Raw genomic sequence first — 23,717 nt, 5'->3', positions numbered from 1 at the left:
ATTCTTCGTAAATTAAAAATGGGCAAACTAGTTTGCAAAATACGAGAGTGATTAGACAAACACACACAAATTGCTGAACCAACATCATTCCTAAAACACTAAATGATTCTAAAAAAGCATGCATGAATCGCATAATGTCTTCATCAATTGCCAAGTATACATGGATCGTCAAATGTATAGATCAGGGGTGGGTAAATTTGTTCAATGAAAGAGTCACTTGCGGAAAAATATAAACACCAGCGAGCCGCAAAATCAGTAATGATTGTCAATTTGGTTATTATACTATTAGTAGTCATTTTGGGATATTACTTTTCAACTAAAAGACCCATAAAAACATGTTGGTGAGGTGCATTTTGAAAACCTTTGCCATAGAGTATAGAATCTATACCTGAAAACAATGTCGGAATCGATGTCTAGTGTTACGTCATAAACGAAATCCTGGCCTAAATAAAGAAAAACTACACAGAAACTTTCATAAACGGTACTCTTGGTAGCCTTTACATTTTTTGGAATTTTACGATTCGACTAGAAGAGCCACAAAAAACATGCCGGAGAGCCGCAGTTTGCCCGTGTCTGGTATAGATGATTTGCCAAAAGTGCATGATTCACTAAGTGTACATGATTCGGTAAAGGCATGCGTGATTTGCGTCAATGTACATGATAGGATGAATGTAAGCATGATTTGAAAAATGTACATGAATCGATAACGTGACTTACCGAATGTACATGATTCGGTAACTGTACACATGATCTGCCAAAAGTACATGATTGATCAAATGTACATGGTTCTTTATTAGAGTGCGCCAAGTGGACAAAAATGTTTTTGACGTCATAAATCGTTTCTCTTTTGGCGGAAACCAAGATGCAAAGGGATTTGACATAAGACAAAGTTTTGTGACTAACCAATTTTAGAGGCAGGCGGAAAGTTATCCTGTACCGTCAGTGCAGGCTAGGCTAACGTAGGCTGCAGTACCGGTATCAAATCATTAACATTCATACCGGTACCCTACCTGGCTCTGCTTAATAGTCATATTTCAATCAGAACATAACCTAACTCGTTCAGTGTTGAAATAACTTCTAAAGAAACACTCTATTCTTCGTAAACCTACGCTTTTGCTTGATCGCAAACTATTTCGCACTGACGTCTGACGGTACAGGATAACTTTCCGCCTGTTGGTAGATATAAAGTAAAGTACTTGTTAAGATTTCTATGTTGACCATGCTACCGCCCTGTGCTTTCTTGGTTGTGCATTGTGATTCCATTGTGGAGTACTGTATTACGTTCATGTTCATGGCTGTCTAAAATACAAGAGATTCTGCCGAACGTCTTATCGACTTAGATCAATCCATAATATCACAAGAGTAGCGATATTAACACCACCTGCCACCAAAGATAGGCTGGTCCCAAAACTTTGTCTTCTGTCAAACCCCTTTGCTTCTAGGTTTCCCCCAAGAGAGATACGATTCATGACGTCAAAAACATTTTTGCACACTTGGTGCACTCTAACAACAACATCGTTTGTGTGCGATGCGAAAAACACTGCATGGTGTCAGAAATAGGACTCAGCCGCTGAGACACAAATTTCTTTTGAAATTTCTCCACTTGAATGCTTTGATTGCAGTGCACCAGACGTATGGAACAAGTGGATTCTTCTATTCGAAAAGTACTGGCAAGCATCAAAGCTTTGCGAATAGTCAGAAGAGAAACAGGTGAACCTTTTGCAAAATCTTCTGGGAAGCAAGGGTGACGATATTTTATCTTCGCTTCACTTATCTAAAGAGGACCTGGTTTCATGCAACGTCGTAAAAGAGCGTTTCAATCAAAAGTTTAATCTGGGTCGTAACATTATCTATGAACGTGCAGATGAATCTTTAATAGACGAATACAGCTTTCCTACGAAGCAGTGGAAAAATTCATTACTTTGTGACGATAAGAAGTTATTATACTGTGTTGTTTACGGAAAACGCTTTCATGAAACGTGACATAACAATTGTGCATGCCTATATTACGTGAGTCATTCAATCAATTCGTGTGTTAAGTTAATAACTGAAACATATTTGCAGCTACAGCAGCCTTGTGCTGTAGCTGCTGTGTCAATGTTTTATTTAAATGTAATCGTGTAATCATGTAATCGTGTAATCATGTAATCGTGTAATCAAAGAAGCTTCAATATAATCAGAATATACAGTTGTCAAGGTGAACAATTAAATCTAAGATTAAGAAAAGCAGAACAACGACCTTCGAAGACTCATATAACATCGAGAGCAATAAACAATTCAACAGACAAACTTTATAGTGAAGTGGTCGCCCTTACAGGTTAAGGAACGATAAACAACCATTTTATTACAACTTCTTCGCACACTCTTGCAAAAAGTTGTAGTTATGGAGCCCTTCGTGACGAGATAATTAGTGATAGGATCTTAGTAAGCATTTTAGACTAAAGTCCATCTGAACGCTTACAAATGCAATCAGATATGACGTTAGAAAATGCAATTAAGATTGTTCGCAACACCAAGTCTATCCGGTATCAGCAAAAGTATGTTCGCATGCCGGAAAGAACCTTAGAGGTCGATAATATTCGTGAAAGACACAAACAACTGAAACAACAATCCATGTATCTCACACCAAGAGGAGAACAATGGTTAAAAACAACGCCTCCGGTTGCCTGTATTGTGGTAGTAAGGCAAAACATGAACGAAAGAACTACCCGGCGAAAAGTGCAATGTGCTTTACCTGTGGAAAAATAGGTTACTTCCGGCAAGTGTGTATGGCAAAGAAACGAAACATCGATATGGTGAAGCTGATGAATATAGACATGAAAACCTTATTTATAGGGAGAATGCATGTCAATGCTATCAAAGAGGATGCCCCGAACGCAGATGTTTCCAATAAGGATGTTTCTTTTCAGTTTCGTATCGGTACAGGTTCCGATGTTACAGCGATTGGGGAAAACGAATTTGAGTCCAATCCTGATGTGGTCATGAATCAGATGGAACAGAATCTGGTAGGGCCAAGCAACATTAGGGCTACCATAGCCTATGTCCTCCTTTAGGAGAATTTGTCCTCTTTTCTAAAGAAAAATAAATTGTCCTCCGAGGACACTGAAAAATTGCCCAAATATCCTCCTTTTTGCATTTTGCGCTTTCTTTCTTATATTTTCGATAGAATTATATGTTTATGTGATTTTTCGGCATGAGGCCTAACTCAAGTCAAATGACTTTTCAGCGACAGCATGAGGTCTAATCATTTTTCTTGTCATTGTTTTAATTTAGACAAACATAAAATCTGAATAAAGCTAAGCAATAATGCCAAAAAGGAACACAGTGTTTTCTGATGAACAGCGTCAAAAGTATCTTTGTTTCAGAAAAAGACGTAATGACTTTGAAGCTGAATGCATTACTTATGCATATGCGTATAATTAATAAATCAACAAACATGTGATAAATTCTATAAACGTAAAACTTTATTTGCATTGTACTTGCTGGCAAAATTGTCCTCTTTATGGCGATGAAAATGTGGTAGGCCTAAGCAACATCAAGCTCAAGGCCAAAGGGAAGTTCCATGCGAAGCTACTGTTAAAAAATGCTTCCGTTGAGCAAGACGTCTACATCATCAAAAATCTCGACCAACCTCTCCTAGGGTGGCCTGTTATGGGGATGATGGTGTGGCTTGTTTTGAGGTTGGCCTAAAGCCAAGACTAATAGTCTTACTGTTTGACTCCGAGATAATTGTATTTGACTCCGTTTGACTCCGATTTTTCGGCATGAGGCCTAACTCAAGTCAAATGACTTTTCAGCGACAGCATGAGGTCTAATCATTTTTCTTGTCATTGTTTTAATTTAGACAAACATAAAATCTGAATAAAGCTAAGCAATAATGCCAAAAAGGAACACAGTGTTTTCTGATGAACAGCGTCAAAAGTATCTTTGTTTCAGAAAAAGACGTAATGACTTTGAAGCTGGATGCATTACTTATGCATATGCGTATAATTAATAAATCAACAAACATGTGATAAATTCTATAAACGTAAAACTTTATTTGCATTGTACTTGCTGGCAAAATTGTCCTCTTTATGGCGATGAAAATGTGGTAGGCCTAAGCAACATCAAGCTCAAGGCCAAAGGGAAGTTCCATGCGAAGCTACTGTTAAAAAATGCTTCCGTTGAGCAAGACGTCTACATCATCAAAAATCTCGACCAACCTCTCCTAGGGTGGCCTGTTATGGGGATGATGGTGTGGCTTGTTTTGAGGTTGGCCTAAAGCCAAGACTAATAGTCTTACTGTTTGACTCCGAGATAATTGTATTTGACTCCGTTGCGTTTACTGTCTCTATAATGTTTCTTCAAATCAACACCAACTTCATAAAGTCTAATTGTTATATTGTCCGAACAAGTTGTCACATCGAAACCAATTAATCACCATTCCACATTTGAATAGAACTATCACTTGAATTCAATTCTGAATAAGCCAAAACGTAAAACAGATTCAAAACTAAAAACCGAGATAAGTACTAGCAAGTCCTGAAGAGACAAGCCCTTGCAGAGACTCGCCAGCCAGCCAGAGCAGAACCATTTGAACCAAGCTTAACCTTTTATATCATACCTCTCAACCAATCAGCTAACGCCATGTTATATTTTCATTGCTACGTATATATGTGTAATATCTATTATTCTACGTCATCCAAACATTTCATCAAGTACACTTCAACTTTACGCCGTAAATACAAGGTACTTGAAATACTTATATCTGCGTCAAATATGTCGGTTTAGAATTCCTTGTTTGAATAAGAGCTTAGCACGAACTACGCAGCTTTGCAAACATTACATTATCTAAACTGGAGAAAATACAAAAACTCATGCAAAATGCCAATTTGTATAAATTATTGCAATTATTATCACGAACGCCACACTGTCATCAAAACCTTGCATGCAATCTACCACGTTAACACTGTCATCCACATAAAAAGCTATAGGCTACCTAAAATTTTCCATTTCTTTTGGGAGGTCTGGAAAAATTAGGCGAAGAGTAGCGAATACAGCTTAAACCTCAAGCAAAACCGTTCTGCCTGTTTACACCTCGCCGAGTGCCAATCCCCTTACAACATGCGGTGAAAGAGGAACTCCAAAAGATGGAACGTCAGGGTGTTATCACGAAAGTGAGTAAATCAACAGAATGGTGTTCACCGATGGTATAGTGGTACCAAAAAAGAACGGTAATGTCAGAATATATGTTGACTTTACGCACTTAAACAAAGGTATCTGTCGCGAGCGACGCTGCCTACCTACTGTCAATGAAACTCTTGAGAAACTCGCTGAAGCAAAGTCTTCAAGAAGCTTGACGCAAATTCAGGGTTTTGGAAGATACCTCTTGTGGAAAACTCCAAAATACTGGAAAATTTATAATGCTCTATGCACAATTTTGTTTTAACAGTCTTCCTTTCGGAATATCATCTGCTCCGGAGAAGGAATTCCAGGATTTCTCTGCAAGATGGACAATATTTTAGTTTTTGGAGCTACTCTAAACGAGCATGACAATCGCTTGCTTACTGTAATACAGAATCTAGTCAACTCAAAAAATCCGGAGAAATGTGAGTTTTCTAGGTCTACTGTAAAATTGTTAGGACATTTTATTGGTGGTCAGGGTGTTCGGGCGGACCCAAAAAGATTTCAGCCATTCAAAAGCTGTTACCTCCGGAGGACGTCACAGTGGTTCGTAGATTTTCGGGCATGACCAGCCAGCTGCAAAAGTTCATTACAAAGCTTGCAGGACTGACCTCTTTTTTTTGGAGACTCCTATACAAAGATCAGTCATGGCAATGATCTAATGAACACGGCCACGCCTTTGGGTTAATAAAAGGATTACCTACCAGTCTTAATTCATTATGATCCGCACCGGAAAATTGTTGTTTCAGCAAACGCTTCTTCCTGGGGGCTAGGAGCTGTTCTCTATCAAAAGATGAGGGACAATTTTTTACCAGTTGCATATGCTTCTAGAGCAATGTCAGCCACTGAGAAACGTTATGCTCAGATCGAGAAGGAAGCCCTAGTATTAACATGGGCCTGTGAAAGATTTCGTGACTACCTTATCGGCATATCCTTCTCGCTAAAGACGGATCACAAACCACTCCTTAGTCTTCTGGGAAGCAAAAACCTGGATGAACGGTCTCAATGATTCAGAGGTTTCGTATGCGTTTGATGTGGCATGATTATGACGTTATTCATGTCGCAGGGAAGAATCTGGTGATACCTGACACATTATTCCGAAGCCCTCTTCTCGAAACTATGGCAGAAGACCAACGACTTTCACAAGAAATTGACTTGCATGTAAATTTTGTAATCATAAATGTCGGGCTTTTGCAAGATCCAATGTATGGTGGCCTACGCTAAATGAAGAAGTGGAAGCTTTCGTAAAAAACTGCCCTGTTTGCACAAAACATTGTTGCTCCCATACAGAACTGATGATTAGTTCGGAACTTCCTAAATACCCTTGGCAAAAAAGTTGCAAGTGATATATTTCAATTCGATTACCGTAAATACTTGCTAATAACAGATTACTTTTCCAGATATATCGAATTAGCCTTACTGGGACTCAACACCACCTCCGAAAACGTGATCAATCATCTGAACTCTATCTTCACCCGTAACGGGATACCAGAAGAGCTGTTCTCCGACAACGGGCCACAGTATTCGTCGTTCAAGTTTCGTGAGTTTGCAAAAACGTATGACTTCCATCGTTCTCACTATCCCCAGAGCAATGGAGAGGCTGAACGCGGCGTTCAAACAATCGAAAGATTTATATATCTGGCACTGCTGTCATATCGATCCACTCCACTGCAGTGTGGATGGAGTCCTGCGGAGTTGTTGATGGGAAGAAGACTGGGGACCACTGTACCTGTTTCACCAGCCACACTTATTCCAGACCGGACATATCTCAACGAGTTTGTTCTCATAGATCACTCCATCAAGGATCAACAAAAAAGACACTTTGACAAGCGTCAACGTGCGCGTAATTTACCGTTTCTGTCACCGGGAACATATGCATGGGTCACAGTTAAGAATGGTATTGTTTTTAGGCCGAGTAAAGTCTTATGTTCTAATGCGCCACATTCCTATAATGTAAAAAGCGATAATCATTCTATGCGACGTAATCGTAAACATTTGCAGCCAAAACCGTCATCTCCAAGTAACAACGTAACTGATGACGAAGTTTACCGCACTCGATCAGGTCGCAAAATCATTGCTCTTGATCGTTTAAATTTAAAGTGCTGTGGTGACGTATTTTCCCTCCATTATCTTGTTCTATTACTTGAAAAGGGGGGATATAGTATTATATGTCTATGGAGTTTTGTGATTGATTTCTCTGGGTACAGGCTTCACCTACAGTATATGTTTATATATATACGATACACGTGTTTGAAGGGCAGGGAGTCCTTGAGCACTAATAAAGCTTGTTGTGTGCAATTGTTGTTGCGACGCGACGAACACTACAATGTTTTTTGAAAAACAGCGTTAATTTCAATTTGCAAGCCAGCTTAGTTATTTACTCAAGAGAAGTGAGAGTTTGGGTAAGAGGGGATTAGGTTTAGGTCAATTTACACTTTGGACCTATTAGTTCATTGACTAACGGAATTGCTGTTTAGCATATTCGTATTTTCCTACTTTGCTGAACGACGCTGGTAAAATAAGTGTTTACTTCACCGGTCGTCGCTTACGAAAGTAAAAAAATTCTATTACGTAACCGGCTAGTATTTATCAAAGTAGCTTACTCTGCAATTTACCGCGCTATTACATAACGTCATACTTACCATAAGTTCAATCTCAGTTCACGGTATAATTGCAGACTCATCAAAGTATAGTTGGTTGACAATCAGTTCTGTAAACATGTCTTCTGCCTTGCACCTTTGAACTTATTGTCCTTTGCTAACCCCATCTTGTCATCCTATTATGTAAACATGTTGATTACATTGCATTATGAGCTTGCCGATTTCGAAATAACACCTATGTGATTGACAACTTAATTGGTAAAAATGTTTATCTGCACGATTGACCTTGTAATTAACAGCTTTGTTAAGATAAAAATAGACAATGCTGATTGACATATTGTTTCCTTTATTGAAAATTAGTAATCGAAATTGTCACCTGACCTGTAATACATCAAGTCTAAAGTCCAAATCATATCCTGTTATTGATAAACGCATTGCGCCTCAAGTTGAATTTCTGTTTCTTTATTATCTCCTTCAGGGTATAAATGTATCGTTGCATGCTATGATTAGATTAGATTGGTTTTGTTTTGTTTAGTAATAGTTCTTCAGTATTCAGCTTAGAGTTTTTAAAGTTCAATGAAATATAGATATCGATCGTAATGACTCAGTAAACATTATCTTAATCAATCTGAAATGTAGACTGTTGAGCTTTGATTGCTAATTAATTCTTAAAATTCTTCTTATATAATAATAACATTATTGTAATTTTTTAGTTTTGTTTGAAGTAATAATGAAGAATATTAAAATCAATTTTAATCAGATTCTCAGTGTTTAAAATTTATATAAACTATTCAGCTGAAGTTTAGGAGTTTCTAGACAGAATTCGCAACTTTCTAATCGTCATAAGAGTCAGATTGCAGTATACTAATTTTGTATAATTTGGTAGTTACTGTCAACAAGTAGTAACCGCCACTACCAGTTAAATAGACCCTGCCTTAAAAGTTCCTGCTGATTGGCCCTATTTAACCAAAGGTGTTAAAAAGCACTAGCCTACAACGCTTGACAGGAAACAAAGTTAAAGAAATTTGGGCCTCTCATACCACAGTTTAGTTTTCAAATGACTCTTTTGTCGTTTCTGATGCAGTTGATGGGAAAAAAGGGGTAAAGTGTATTGCAGAAGTGCACAACCAGGCTGCCATTTGTATACTATACCTCAGCAACTCAAATTGTGACGGCATTTGGTTGTGCACTTCTGCACTTGACACGAAAAGTAATCTGCGCCATCTGCTTGCAGTTAGGATACCTTTGTTTCTCGGAAAAGTTAATGAAGTTGATACTTATTTACCGCCCTTGCCTTTGCTGAAATGGTTAAAGCTGGGCTGCTGATTGCGCCAATCAAGCGGGAAAGTACCTATTGGGTTTCCATGCTGAAATGAGGTAGACTGGTAGAGGGAGAGCTTGCTTTTCCACCTTTTTGATAACGGCTCGCACTTTTTTGTGACACGAAAATGTCATCCGCATGTGAATCTGTTACGAACTTTGTTCCTCACGTATTGTGTAGTTGCTTATCATCGTGTTTTCGTTTGAAGCGTTTTTACCAACTAGCATCTTTTGCGTGTTGTTCTTAACTATTTTAATCACATGATTTGGACGAGAAAAGTTACGTTACAATTCAATCCAAGTTGTAAAACGTTTGGCAGGCTGGCGATTTCGTCATTCGTTCACTTTTTCTTAGTTATACTTATTGAAACCAAACATTTTATAAAACAATCCGTATACGTGTCAGCATTTGTAATCCCAATCCAACCCGAACGGCAACAAGTTACAACACGGTTAACATAGTCTTCAAAAATTACGTGAGAGTTTTACTTTCCTTAGCACATATTACAACAGGTTTAAACTACCAAAAGCCAAATGGATTCGATTCGAATTCGACAACGACAACCGGATTGATTTCCAGTTGCGCCTCAGTTGTAATTTCATCGAACAAGGTGTGAATTATGCTTACTTTTATTCAATGGTCTTGATGAACAGTTCCAAATTTAGGTGATACAAAAAAATAAAATTGTATGTATCTGTCGCAACTTGCACTGCACTATGACAAGATCGGTAGCCGAGGCTCAAGCAATGAGGAAACATCGCCGAGTTTAAGTTTTGCAAAGACTTTCCTCAGTCGGAGAATAAAGTTTGTGAGACCATACCACACTATTTGGTCGGGCAACGTTAGGCCTTGCTTAGTTAAAGGCTTCCTTGCCGCTTTTATGCGTTTTGTGCAATGCTCCATAAACAAGAGAATAAAATCTTATACAGCCAATACATTTACAAATATTAGCATACATATTTTTTTTATATATTATCCACCTCACAACAGTGTGAGTACGCGAATGTATAGCCTGCCCTACAGGATACTTCAGTTCGAACGATCGCACCAGTAACAATGGTCTCTAAAATATCTTTAGCGATGTGTGCATAAAAAAGAAACATCGAGAGCTGGAAGTTGGCAGTTGGCAGTAAAGTTAAATTAAATATATATATAATAAATATATTACCGTCTTAAAACAAATCGTTTTCAAGCCTATACAAAGTTAATGGTCGGATCGCGCAAAACCAATGAAAAAATGTTATAACAAATTTGATTTCACTCATTAATTTTAATTCACTCACTCATAATTTCCAATTCTACGTCAATACAAGAAAAGCACACATTCTTGTGTCCATAACAGCACCCTACTGCTTTTCAACTAAATATAAAGCAAATGGGATGCGCCATCGCCTTCTTATGATGTGCTACCAACATGCTCCGTTACTTAGCAGTTGTTTTTCTTGCCACATCAACATTCTGTCACGCTCTTTTTACTAACGGTCTTATTTGTACATTGGTACATTACATGGCAGTACATTGAAAAAAATGGATTTTCTTTGTGATAACTGCGACATTTACATTACGGATGAGCTTGCCTCGACCATTGCCCGACTTGAGGGTAAGCATGAAAACTTGCTACCAAACAGCGTTGATTAAGAATAATAACTGAAAATCAGAGAGACGAATTTCATCCGCAACGCGTTCTTCATCCGCACCAGATTGTTTTCTATAAGCACTAGTGCGTACAGTCTTACAGCTTTAAAAACACTGAGCTTGAACCTTTTACCTTAAGTTAATAGAAAAGACAATGTACACACAACTAATGTTTTCTATTAACTTCATTTTACCCACCGTGTGGCGATACGCACACTGGCACGCAAGTATAAATCTGTAGTTTTTGCGCCCTTTGAAAATCAAAGCCGTTTTACTAAGAGTCTTTTATAACAACTTTGTTATACGATAGGCAACTATACGCCTCTCTATATAGTCTCGAGGACTTTATTGCACCGAAAGCTCTCGCCATAATTGCTTAGTTCGCACAAATTGCTTAGATTTAAGTTGCCAACATAACCGGGATGTTATTGTATTTCGAAGGCGACTTCGTCAAGCATCGAAGATGATTAGTGATTACTAGGGCAACCAGTTTTTTTACCTAAAAAATTTAAATTTTGACCTTATTTTGACCTAAAAAGTTTAAATTTTGACCTATTTTGAAAAACGCTATACTGATAGTCTCTACACTGTCTACAGCAAATTTCTAATCTAAAGCTGCATTTAAAATTGACAAAACGCTTTTCTACTGTAGTGTTGACTTTTTTCGTTTCTGCGTAATAAGATTGACAACTTGCAGTTTCAAATGCAATGCCTTCACATCGTGACGTCACCAAACGCGCTGAAAAGCCTTCCCTCTCTTTGTGGCTTTGGTTCCAAGTATATTTTGGGGCACTGGAATTGTTTGCGGTACAAGAAAAGGAAAAAACGGAAGAATAATATTACAAAATAGTTACAAAATTACAAGTTTAATAGATTTTGACCTAAAAAGAAGACCTAAAGAAACAATTTGACCGTATTTTGACCTAACGTAACATTTTGACTTGATTTGACCTGATAACTTCTATACCACACATCGTACAAAGCTGAAATTTGTTTTGTGCTTGTTTGATAGCATTCTGAGCAGGTTAAAAAAATTGACCATATTGACTTTTGGTTGCCCTAGTGATTACTGTTCTCTTTTCCCCTCGCTATCTCTTTTTTATCCTATATTTTACTGCATCAAAATACAGATCATAAAGCTTTTACGCGTAGGATCAGAATGAAAGTGATTTAAAAAATTAAAGCAGAACTGTTTTTTTATCGCTTTTATTAACTTGGTTTATCCTTTTATTAACTTGGTAATGTAAGTCGACTCATTTTTCTAATTGAATAGAATGATTTTTTATTTACTTGCTGTTTAATAATAACTAAACATGCGTTTCCAGCTGTTGATTTGAAATACGTGAAGGTTATGCAAAAACTTTTTCCAACACCGAAAACCTTTACACTAATATTATGTTGTTTCTTACGTAATGCCTATTAATTTAACAAGAAATTGTATACCAAACCAATGTAATTTTTTCTAAAGCTCTTTTAATAATTTAGTAAAACGACAACAATTTGTATCAGCCGGATTTCTTGCTCTCGTCACAGACCACTTAAAACATTCCACATTTTCAGTATTTTGTATGTTCATAATTGCTTTTATAGATTTTAATTCTTTTAAAGTTTAATGTATGATGAACCAAATATTGGTTTGTATTCAACAGTTATTCGTTTGGAGGTTAATGATTTTCCAAAACGCCAACCACTACCATTTATCTTAGAGCTTTGGCACGTGTTCAAAGATTTTATCAATCATTTTTTTATACATTTCGTTAAAACTAGTAACTTCAACTTTTAAACGTTTAAACCAGTACCTTTCATTTCAACACGCGAGTTATAACCTCAATAAAACTGGTTAAACAATTTCGTGTGTATTATTGTGTTTAGGTCGGAGTGGTTATTACGGATGGAAGTAGCCAAGATGATGTTACCGGTCCGTCAGAACAGTTAAGAGAAGACGGTGAGTTGAGAAAAGAACAAAGTTTGTTACAATGAAGAATTCAGAACTTTTATCACCAAACTGTTCACCAACATTTATAGGTGTATCTCTTTTCGCGGTTGGAGTTGGTGAAGCAGAATATGTAGAATTAAGGGAAATAGCATCCCAGCCAACGGATAGATACATTCTTTCCGTAAACAACAATGCTTCCATAACCCAAATCCGCGAGGAATTGCTCGGCAAGATTTGTTCGGCAGCAGAAGGATTGTACATACGTAAGTAGGCCTACATACATATTTTGAACGATATTTTCTTTTGCGACCACAATGGTTGACCACTTTCGGTAAAAATTTGGCAAATGGTGACTAAACCTCTGTAGGTAACCGTAAAAAGCAACTTCTTAGCAGTACTGTATTATATTAAAAGAATTATAGTACATGTATTTTCTAACAAGCTTATTTCTGTTAACCACCGACTTGGTTGAATCAGCTTTATTATCGGAAACATTCTTCCTATAAAAATAGTTCTATTACAGGGTTTGTTTTGAATGACTATGTACACAGATTGCGAAAGTAATGTTTTATTTCATACAAAATTTGAATAGATTATACCAGGCGTCACCAAACTTTTTTCACAAAGCGCCAGATAATCATGAAAACTGACCATCGCGGGCCAAATTCCCACTTTGTTCAATATGCTAACATACAATGAACTCATTTGTGATTCAGTGAGGTGGGCCGGACAAATTAATCTTGCGGGCCATAGTTTGGTGACCTTGGCTTATACAGACAAGACACGCCTCAGACAGTTAAACATACCACAAAACTTTTTTATCCTGGTTACAGTAAGTGGAAACAAATTTCTCATGATTTGTACATAATTCGTGAGTCCACACGTTAAAATTTAGTACCATGCCCTTCACTGTTTAGAAAATATTTCCCACATAGCTAGCAATTATTAGAGCAGGGGTTCTTAAACTTTTTGGCGCACGCCCCTCTTGACGGTACCTAAAAATTTCGCGCCCCCCTCATTGCAAAATAAAAAAGTATTAAACAAAACAGCAATTTATTTTCAATTAACTTTCATTAATGAGAAGCATGTAGTTGTTTTTGGGAAACCAAACGTTTAATTCGAGGCTTTGTAGAAGATAATGCACATTTTTGGTCGGCAGCACAGTCAAGTTTGTTCCTAGGTTTTCTCTTTATATTCATGAAGATGACGCTGCAAACGATTTGGTCTCAAAACGTCGTTGCTTAGCTTTTCTAAGCATATCACGCATTGCGGAACGACTTTTTCGTTCACTATGGTATCTATACAGCCATACATCAGATAATTTTGGTCATACTTTCTCTTTTTTCCACTCAATACAATTAGTTTAATTACTAAAATATCTGGTTATTAAATCAATACTAAATTTAAGTTTTACTTCATTTTACGGTTTTAATATTGGCTGACGTCGGTTTTACCGTATTTAAACCGGGTGCGCGACATTACTATTTTTATTATGTGTGGCCGACACTGCACACAAGTTTTCAATCGTTAATGACTCGAAAATTATACGTCGTAAACTGATCGGATATTTACAGGTTAGTAGCAAAAACATCTGGTTTCCTGTATACATCATTATTGTAAAACTAAAGAAAATGCATTTAGTGTAAATTAAATATTTCTACAAGTGATACATTTGTAAAAGTTTTACTTGTTACACCGCCCCCGTTGTTAGAAAAACAGGTCGCGCTAAAAGAGAACAGTTAGTCGAGCTAGGATTGCATGAACGAGTAAAGGAAAACAATACGCTTCAACGCGGAGAGACACCAAATATTATGACGTAACAATTGACGTATTTCAGAATCAAATTTCAGAAATACAATTGCCATCGTGACACACTTTAAAATTTTAGTAAAAATGTACCTATAGCGAAAGTCAAGAAAGCATGTTTAGACATAGCTCATATAATAATAGACAGTTTGTCATCTCTCGCACCCCCCCTTATGAATGTTACACGCCCCCCAGTTTAAGAACCACTGTATTAGAGGATTCAAATATGATTGAATCATCTGATCTATCCAACCCCAAAGTACATGTTTGCCTAATTTTACCAAAAATCTAATTTTAACAAGACTCAATGGAATTAAAATAGATCAGGCCATTTGTACATACTCCAAATGGGTGAACAAGCATCTGATAGTCCGCGGGTGGCTTTGTCATGTCATCATCTGGCCACCACAGGAACCTCAGGGCATCGCGGTCTTCAAGATCCATCAACACCTGATGGAACATGCCCTTGATGTCCGCAGTGAATGCAATTTTTCCTTGGCGGAATCGTAACAATACTCCTACAAGGCTGTTGGTTTGATCTGGACCTTGCAGCAGGTTCTCGTTGAGTGATGTGCCCTTGTACTTTGCAGCACAATCGTAAACAACTCTGAATTTCCCTCCAGTGCAACAGTGATGAGGGATGTAGGCCTACCATGTTCTCTTTGCATGGCAAGACTGTCCTTCTGGAACTTTCTTGGCATAGCCAGATTGCAGCAGTTCATTGATCTTCTTTTTGTACTGATCAAACAAGCTCATGTCCTTCTCAAGCTTGCGTTTCAAATATGACAATCGCTTCACAGCCAGAAAACGATTGTATGGCAGGGTGACATTGTCGGTTTTCCATAGAAGTCCCAACTGGTATCGTCCATCTTTCTTCTGAACTGATGACTTCAGTTTATGCATGGCGCGAATATCGTTGACGGAGTAAGCAAGATCTTCTGAGTCTTCATCCTCCACAAAGTCATGATCAAACATCCTTTGCATTTGTTCGTGCAAGATGCGATTGTCGCAACGAGCGTAGTTGACCTGGCAAACGGCTCTGTCTTCGGTTGGAGGTTCTGGTCCAACCAGTGTCCATCCCAACCCAGTTCTGACTGCTGTTGGCTGATTGGCACCTCCTTCCCTGACTGCATGAATGACATGTGCTTTCCTTACACCGGCCCCAATGAGCAACTCCACTCCACCAGCAGGTATGACAGGAAATTGCAGGCCTTCAAGATAAGGATATCGTGTCACGTCCTTGTTGGTAGATATGCTTCCCTTTAGTTTGGACAAGCATGAAAGTGTCATGACTTCTTCTAAATCAATGACAGCCGTTTCACTCAGACCCTGAATGCTAAGTGAAACCATCTTACTTTGTTGTGACTCCTCACCTTTTATGCATGAGATATGCAACTGAACCTTGGGTCCTTGTAACCCAAGTTGCTTGAAAAGACGATCGCTGCAGAATGAAGTGTCTGATCCTTCATCCAGGAATGCATAGCACTCAACAGGCTTACGCATGTTGTGGCCCCATGCTCTGACAGGGACCACTTTCAGCCTCACGTTGTTTGCACCATGATGGTTGGTGTCGATTCCAAAGGATTCCGCTGACTTAACTGGATCAGTTGAATCCTTTTCTTCTTTAGGTTTCTCCTCTACAGATGTTGACTGCATATCCACATGCAGTAATGAATGGTGCAACTTATTGCATGTCTTGCATCTCTTCGCTATTTTACAATCAGTGCTGCGATGCCCTGCTCCAAGACAGTTGAAGCAGAGTCCACCATTTCTAACAAAACGACGTCTGTCTTGAACAGACTTCTTCTGGAACTGGTCACACCTCCAAATGGAATGTCCTCCCTGGCAAACAATGCAAGCCTTGTTTGACCTTCTGGTGGAGATTTCTAGGTTCTCCATCCTCTTCTCACTTCTCTCAACAGTTGCTTGAGAGGTATAAGACCTAGATGTCTTCAAATTCCGTGTCTTGGGCACACGGTCGGTTTTTTCCTCCTCTTTGGCTCTGGACATGGTTTGTCCGTATATGTTGTTGTAGGAGAGTATTTCCTGTTCAATGAGTCCAAGCAAATGATCAAAGGTTGGTCTTTTACCCATCTCTATTTGCTTGTTTGTATCATGGGTGATGCTTCCCTGCATTCTATATGGTAGCCGCTTGAAGATCTGTTTCAATGTGGAGTGGCTATCAAGTTCAGCAGCATGATCCCATGCTTCAAGCACTCTTCTGCAATTGGACATATCATTAAACAGTTTGCGAAGATCTTTCGCATTTCCCTTCAGCTGAGGTCCTTGAAACAATGACTGGAGATGCGCCGCAACAACATCTTCCCGTCTACCAAACTGGTTTCCTAATACTGTAAAGGCCTGACGCAAACCTTCTTCAGGCGGGTCAACCCAAATGCAACCCTTAATGGTTTCATGTGCCTCTCCGACGCACATGTCAATAAGATACCGTAACTGTTGGGCAGGATCAGCAATTTGGCTTTGAATTGTTTCCTTGAAACCTTTCATGAACACGAAGTATTGCAAGGGGTTGCCATCGAACTTCTCCAATTCCCTCCTCAGCAAGGTAGATCTTTGCGTCTTCAATCTATTTTCTTCGATCATGCCGACTAACATCATCATATCACGTTGATAGTCAGATGGTACGGACTGAGATATAGTCCTCTTGAACACTTCAAGTGATCTGGATCGAGCCTGCGGTTCGTTTTGGCCTGAGGCTATCTTTGTTGGGGCCCAGGTATGTCTTGCATATCAGAGGTATTTCTCTTATCTGATTCATTGTATCTTGTTGTAGTAAAGTCGCTGGCAGTTGGTCTTAAAGTTGAGATCCTACTTACTTCATCTGATCTCGGTGTTTCTTCTGCATGGAGGACTTGATGTGTCGCCGGTTTGTTAGAAGTAACTTGATATGGGTTTCCATAGGTCGTGCCAGGCTTCGCCAATCTTGCTGGAACATTTGCAAACTTCCTGGCTCCAGTAATGGGTTTGGCACTTCCCATACTTGAGGTATCTAGCAGGTCATCGTCAGATTCAACTTCCAGGGCTGCCCTTTGTACACTTGCCTCAGCACGAGACATTGCAAGTCTAAAGTTGAGTTCCTTCCTCTGGATCCTTTGTTTAGCTTCAGCCTCAAGTTTTTTAGCTTCAGCCTTAAGTCTTTCTTCTTCAGCCTTTGCTTATATCATATCCTGCTCAAAAATCAGCTTTGCTTCCAATTTTGCTTGTTCTGCGTCGATTTGAGCTTGTCGCAGTCTCTTCCTTCTACCGCTTGAGCAAGTGCTAACCTTGGAAGACCGAGCTGACACATAAGAACGTTGAGTTGAAGCATCCATGTTGCATTGCTGGGTGTATACAGTATACTGCTCGTCAGCTTCCCGCTGCCTTTCTTTCATTTCCTGGAGTTTCTCGATTGCTTCTGTCCGCTGCTTATCATGCTCAGTGTCTTGTGGGATTCTCTGGAAGTATTCCTGGCAAGCTTGTTGACAGCTTGCCAACTTCTCATCAAAATTATACTTTGCTTCAGCAACCATTGGATGTGTTGTTGCACTGCTGGTAATTAATCAGTGCTTTAAGTTTGTTCTGTAATTTGGTGACTGCACCAATCAGTCCGCTCCTCCTTTGCTTCAGTGACATTTAGCTGCTCACTGAGGTAGCCTTCAGGATCATCAGCTTGCTGCTCATACACTACCGCTGGCACTTGGCCATCTTCCACTTCCGTGATATTGCTCATTGTCACACGTAACCTCAACAGGTGCACGGCACAAGAGGACACAATACCAAAGCCAGTAAAGATTCCAATCCAGGGTATGCGAACACGCACAACTGATAACAGGCAAGATTAAAGAACGGATGAGTTTCACCACATCTACAGAGAGTTGACAAAGAAATCCACAATATAGACAAGCAGTTGGAAAAGTCAGAAAGTTCTTTCGGCTTCAAACATCAAAGGTAGCAACGCTTCACAAGTGATCGATCAACAGGAGAATTCCTTAACTTGGTACCCGCAAGGGTTCTTTCACAAACTGATCTTCTACCCATAAAGTTCTCGATAGAAATGACGTAAAACCAGCAAGGGCTCTTAAATTATAGAAATTATGTAACCGGCAAATTTGTAAATGTCGATTACCTAAGGGGTATCCTTCTGGCCAGCAAGGCCTGAATTCAACCCTACCCTGGATATTAGAAATGCACACTGATTTCTTGAAAGTCTTATATTGAACGGGTAGAAAGATATGATCACTCGAACAGACGAACAGAACAGCTAATGAACAACGTGCGGTACATGGTGTGTGTGGTGTGTGCTTTCTATAAGTACAGAACCCAGGGTAATATTACTTATCATCTGAAAGTACAAGCAAGTCAAGGAAATGATCACTATCCTGTGAGTCTGTACACAATAGCAATAATCGGAAATATTGGTAAATTAGATCTCAATCACATGGTTAACAATATATACGCATTACACAGGTTTACTGACAACTAACTCATAGTACTGCATGCAACAATCACTTAAACAAGTTAGGCTAACAACTGCAATACACTACATCCTAAATATGTCACAGCTCATCGGCTCTAATGAAACGAATTCAAGACAAAGAAACACGAGGCTAGGCAAAGAAACACGAGGCTAGACACGCCATTGGTTCATATAAATCATTATCACAAATCATATAATTTGAACATACAATACTGCTAATTTGGACGTTACAATTGATATCGTAACAACCTTAGCATTCACGCATCATTATTATGTTAAGAATCCAATGGCATACTTTTCTTTTACATTTGAGTGTTTCATGCATGTGCGCTAAATGCTCGCTTGTTAACCTTTTTTGTAACTAATAACAATGTATAAATCAAATAAACACTGAAACAAAGTTTAAACAACATGCAAGTCGTAAATGAACACTACACATACATCATTTAATGTAATATATTTATATATATAGTAATAATAATAGTTTTAGGTCATGGTAGCCTAAGACTATATTTTGGATATATATACTGTCTTTTAGGTTCGTATGAATGATGCAATCTGACTTGCAGCAACAGACTAATCCAAAATTATGGAAGCCAAAGTCTAATGAAATATAGCTAATATTTATAAGAAAAGTCTAAAAACATGTATACTTAAAACAAAACAAACATTAAACTCCAGATACACAAAGGAATGTCAAAATATCTTACTTGTCATTTACAGTTAACAATGTGCATATCATATCACACAAAAATGACATCTCACTTTTAAAGCCTTTTCACTACTGGTCCACTTCGAAGAGTCATGTGACTGGATCTGAGTACCATCAAGCAACTTTTATAATTTGAATTACTCTGTGACCTGTGGCACGTTCTACGTTTGATGGAAGTTTTTGAAAAACTGGGCGAATTCTTTATGGCAATCAGTTCAGGTTCGTTACTGCTTGATAATGATTCCATTAAATTATGTCTCTTTTTTGGTTGAGCGCAAGCTTTTACACGCTTTGCAAAAACTTTAGATGTCTTGCTTTTCTGTTTACCTCTACTTTTTCGTACTATGCTCGATGCAAGATTTTTGTCCCCACTAACTTTTGTCAAATCAGGTTTTTTTTCAGTTACATCCAAAGCGTGATCACAAAATAAGATGTCAGTGTCAATGAAGCAATTACCTAATTTAACTCTTTCTACCAAAGTGATTGGTTCTTTATGTTTGATATTGGAACTATTAGTAAGGATGTTCTGCTTTCTTGTTTTGTATGTGATATCACATCTTTTATTCTTTGTGGACATCCGTTTAGCATTTACAATTGTAGTTGGAAAATCTGGTCTCTTTGTTCTTAAATAATAATCGTTCTCTTTCACCAAAGAATTTAGCAGTGGTCCATTTGCTTTACAACAATCAGAGCCTTTGCTACTACATTTTGAAACTCTAGATCGCTTGTACGATCTGGTTTTCTTCACATCTGTAAATTGTGTTGATGCATTCAGTGGCCATCTGGTATTTTTAGTACCTTTCTGCAAATGACCTTCGAGCTTTGCATTATTTTTAGTGATTTTTGATGACTGAAATGCTTTTTCTGGTAAATGAAATGGTAATGAAGCTGTTCCATTTGGGCTGCTTGGTAGGTTCTTATGAGTCTTTTTACATCCAAGGTTTTCAGTAACGTTCACAGGCTTAATACCTATTTTAAGACAGTCCATGTTCCAAGGTGTAGCACTGAATTGTTGATTTTTGTCATTATGTAACAATGCAGTAGACACTGATGTCACAAAGTTTGTTGCTGTTCCCATTTTGCTGGAATTTGATTTCTTAGCCGGTAAAATTTTAATAGCTGAAACAGAGCAATTTGATTTCAAAGCCACTTTCTTTGTTGGTGAATTGTTCTTATGTTTTGATGGCAAAACCTTAGAACCTGGAAATAGGCTTTCATTTGAGAAATAAGAATCGGAAGTTACTGTACTGTAACTAGTAAACCTCTCTTCAGCTATTGGATCATATTCTTCTTCATAGTGCTGTGTGAGATATTTAAAAGAAAAAGCATCGTCAGAGTTTGGTTTATTCCAAAATTCTTCATCTACATGTTTTAATGACTTTGAAGATGTCAGGTCAACAGTAGTTTCAAATTCAACATTGGTAGAACATTTCGGCGATACTCCATTTCCAATATTGCGTGCAATTGAAACAATGCTTTTAGTGGAACCAGAAAAGCTATCGTCACTGTCAATAGGCGAAAGTGGTGTATTTAGATGGTCGTCGCAAATTTTCTTCTGCTTGCCAATTGGAGATGACGATTCACTTAGTGAATGACAAAAAGATGAGAAATATTTATCAAAACAGTTTGTTTTATTGTTGTTATCAATATCATACTTCCTTCTTGGATTAGAAAAAGATGGAACTGATTTATCTAAAATATTATCATTAAGTTGATTACAATCGTGGTCTCCTTGTGAAGATAAAAAATCATCTACTTCTCCAACAAAACTCAATGTGCCATCAGCCGTTGCTAAAATACCATCAGTTGTCAACGATTTATATTTGTTACAAATTCCCTCCAGATGATTAAGATATTTTTTATGGCCGCGCATTCCAATAGCCAATTTAAATTCTTCCATGTTAAAATTCAAATAGTTACCGCAGTTTTCCTACTTCAACAGATAAGTATGTCTAAGTCACAAAAAACAAAACAAATTTTTACATAAACATAAATGTATGCTAATACAGATGAAATCGGTTAATCGCATAGTCAATTTGCCAAGCTTTTTTATGCGATTAACCGATGTATGCGTTTCCTACATTTTCTTCGCTATTCTCTTTTTTAAACACCGGCGCACGCATTCTTGCTCCTCCGCCGATTTTTGGAATGACACAATGCATTATGACGCAACAAGTGAGCTTGTTCTTTTCGATTTCGACACGTGGTTTGCGCTTTGCAACGTAACAATCGTTAAATAAAAATTAGTCTTGTTGTTCTATTGTGATGCAACGATCCGTAACCATCCTTAAATGAAACGTAGTTTTGTGGTTCATAATCACTGTAGAGAAGGCCTTTTTTCGTGAAGTTTTTATTATTGTTTATTTTATTTTATTTATTTGTTTATTGTTCAAATCATTTACGTGCTACTGTCTCTATAGCCTTCAGCCTTGCGGTGAATTTAATCACAGCTGTCTTTAATTCACAACTGTTGTCTTCAGTATCTTCTCGTGTATTTAATCGCTGCGGGTTATGGGAGATCTTGCGATAATTTTTGTTTATTGGTGAAGATAATCTTCAGCAACTTAACACTTCATCAAAGAAAATATGCGGTTAAGTGATACAAGTCTACGAATCAATCAAGAATTCCTATTCGATTAACCTATTTATACGATTAACCCATATGCGATTAATCGTTGAATTTTCTTCACAAGTGAATGGGAATGGTTTGGGATTATGCAATGCTATGTGATTAACCGATATGCGATTAACCGATTTCGACTGTATACCCTCTTTTCAGTCAAAATCTACTGCTGTATGGTACCTTAACCTTTTATCAGACTATTTTGTCCAAAATCAAAACAAATTTGAAAAATTCTTGGTCTTGCTGATTGTTAATTATACAGTCAGTATAATACCTCGATGAGTGAATGTTTACTTCTACACAAAAAAGTTAATGTGATATAACGCAAACAATAGACTTGACTGCAGGAATACACCAGACTGTTCAGATGTATGTCTCAAGCCATCAGGCAACCAATCCAACTACGCCCAGTCTGTGTATAAATCGTGACATCACAAAAATCCTTTCTCTAGTATACTTACTGGCAACTACTTTTTGATTCAATACCAAGTTGTTTTTGGACTTGCCCCTCATCAGGTGCCCCTAAGAAAACTTCGATGTTAAATTTTGACCTTAAACTTTTAAAACAGCCCTTTCTAATGCATAAATATGATTTGAAATGCATCAAAATACTTTATTCAAGACATTTTAGTCATTCCTTATGGAACGCCAACGCCGCAAAAATAGCAATGTGAAATTGTATCGCAACTTTGCAAATTATGTTTTGTTTTCATACTTTGATTGGAGGGTTATCAAACGTAATTTGATAGATTCCAATCATGGAACAACAAGCCAAACATTAAAACCGGCATTTAAACGAGCTTTTCTGTGATTGCCGTTGCACGATTCATATGCCAATTTTTGAAATGGTTTTGCAACATTTACAATTACACCACAGTTTAATAAACTTGATATTTTTAGATCAAACCATGACATTTTAAGACAGATATAACAATTGCAATGCAAATTGGTTGTTGGCAAGTTACAATTAGGGTTGGAGTATCCGGATAACGGTTAACCAATTAACCGCAGTTTTTTTTTCTATCTGATATCCGGATATAATTCTGCCGGTTAACCGGCTAAAAGAGTATCGTTGCCAATGCGTTTTACACTTTTTAGTAAGTTTGAACATTCTTTGTTACATAGAGGCTGACTCCCGCTGAGCGCAATTAAACCTTTGTTCACACTTCTATTGTCTTATACTTTCAACTACGGTACTCGTAAAATGCACGAGTGAAATTTACTATCACGTCACAAAGAAAGCATAATGAATGATTCTTTTAATAGAAGACTGCATTCTCATGGCAAGGTAAAGTCTGTGCAGTGTCAGTTGAAAAGCTTTGACTACAACCTAGTTTGAAGTGACTAATTTAAGAGATGGAATTTAAACGCATTGTGTTTTATAAGGAGGGCGTTGCAGAAGCAGTGAACATTAAATTTGCGTGATTTTTCTCGTATTTGCTCG

The 23,717-nt window shown here is 37.9% G+C and overlaps 2 protein-coding genes and 1 long non-coding RNA gene across 3 annotated transcripts; all 3 read right to left on the bottom strand.

The window, feature by feature from the left end:
- Positions 1 to 4,363: 4,363 nt before the first annotated feature.
- On the bottom strand, positions 4,364 to 6,086 carry LOC143444301 (uncharacterized). Its single transcript, XR_013113707.1, has 2 exons — positions 5,690 to 6,086; positions 4,364 to 5,481 (listed from the first exon to the last, which is right to left on the bottom strand). It is a non-coding gene; the product is annotated as an uncharacterized LOC143444301 (long non-coding RNA).
- Positions 6,087 to 14,124: 8,038 nt separating this feature from the next.
- LOC143444197 (uncharacterized) lies at positions 14,125 to 17,538 on the bottom strand. Its single transcript, XM_076943351.1, has 3 exons — positions 17,299 to 17,538; positions 15,152 to 17,182; positions 14,125 to 15,109 (listed from the first exon to the last, which is right to left on the bottom strand). The coding sequence occupies exons 1-3, from the start codon at positions 17,536 to 17,538 to the stop codon at positions 14,756 to 14,758; spliced, it is 2,625 nt and encodes an 874-aa protein (XP_076799466.1). The 3' UTR covers positions 14,125 to 14,755.
- Positions 17,539 to 17,628: 90 nt separating this feature from the next.
- LOC143444298 (uncharacterized) lies at positions 17,629 to 18,666 on the bottom strand. The gene has a single exon (XM_076943488.1). The coding sequence runs from the start codon at positions 17,989 to 17,991 to the stop codon at positions 17,638 to 17,640; it is 354 nt and encodes a 117-aa protein (XP_076799603.1). The 5' UTR covers positions 17,992 to 18,666; the 3' UTR covers positions 17,629 to 17,637.
- Positions 18,667 to 23,717: the final 5,051 nt, after the last annotated feature.

The sequence above is a fragment of the Clavelina lepadiformis genome, chromosome 1 (assembly GCF_947623445.1).
Source record: "Clavelina lepadiformis chromosome 1, kaClaLepa1.1, whole genome shotgun sequence".
In the NCBI taxonomy this organism is placed as follows: domain Eukaryota; kingdom Metazoa; phylum Chordata; class Ascidiacea; order Aplousobranchia; family Clavelinidae; genus Clavelina; species Clavelina lepadiformis.
The sequence above is the reverse complement of the archived record's forward strand: the minus strand, read 5'-3'. Positions and strand labels throughout refer to the sequence as shown.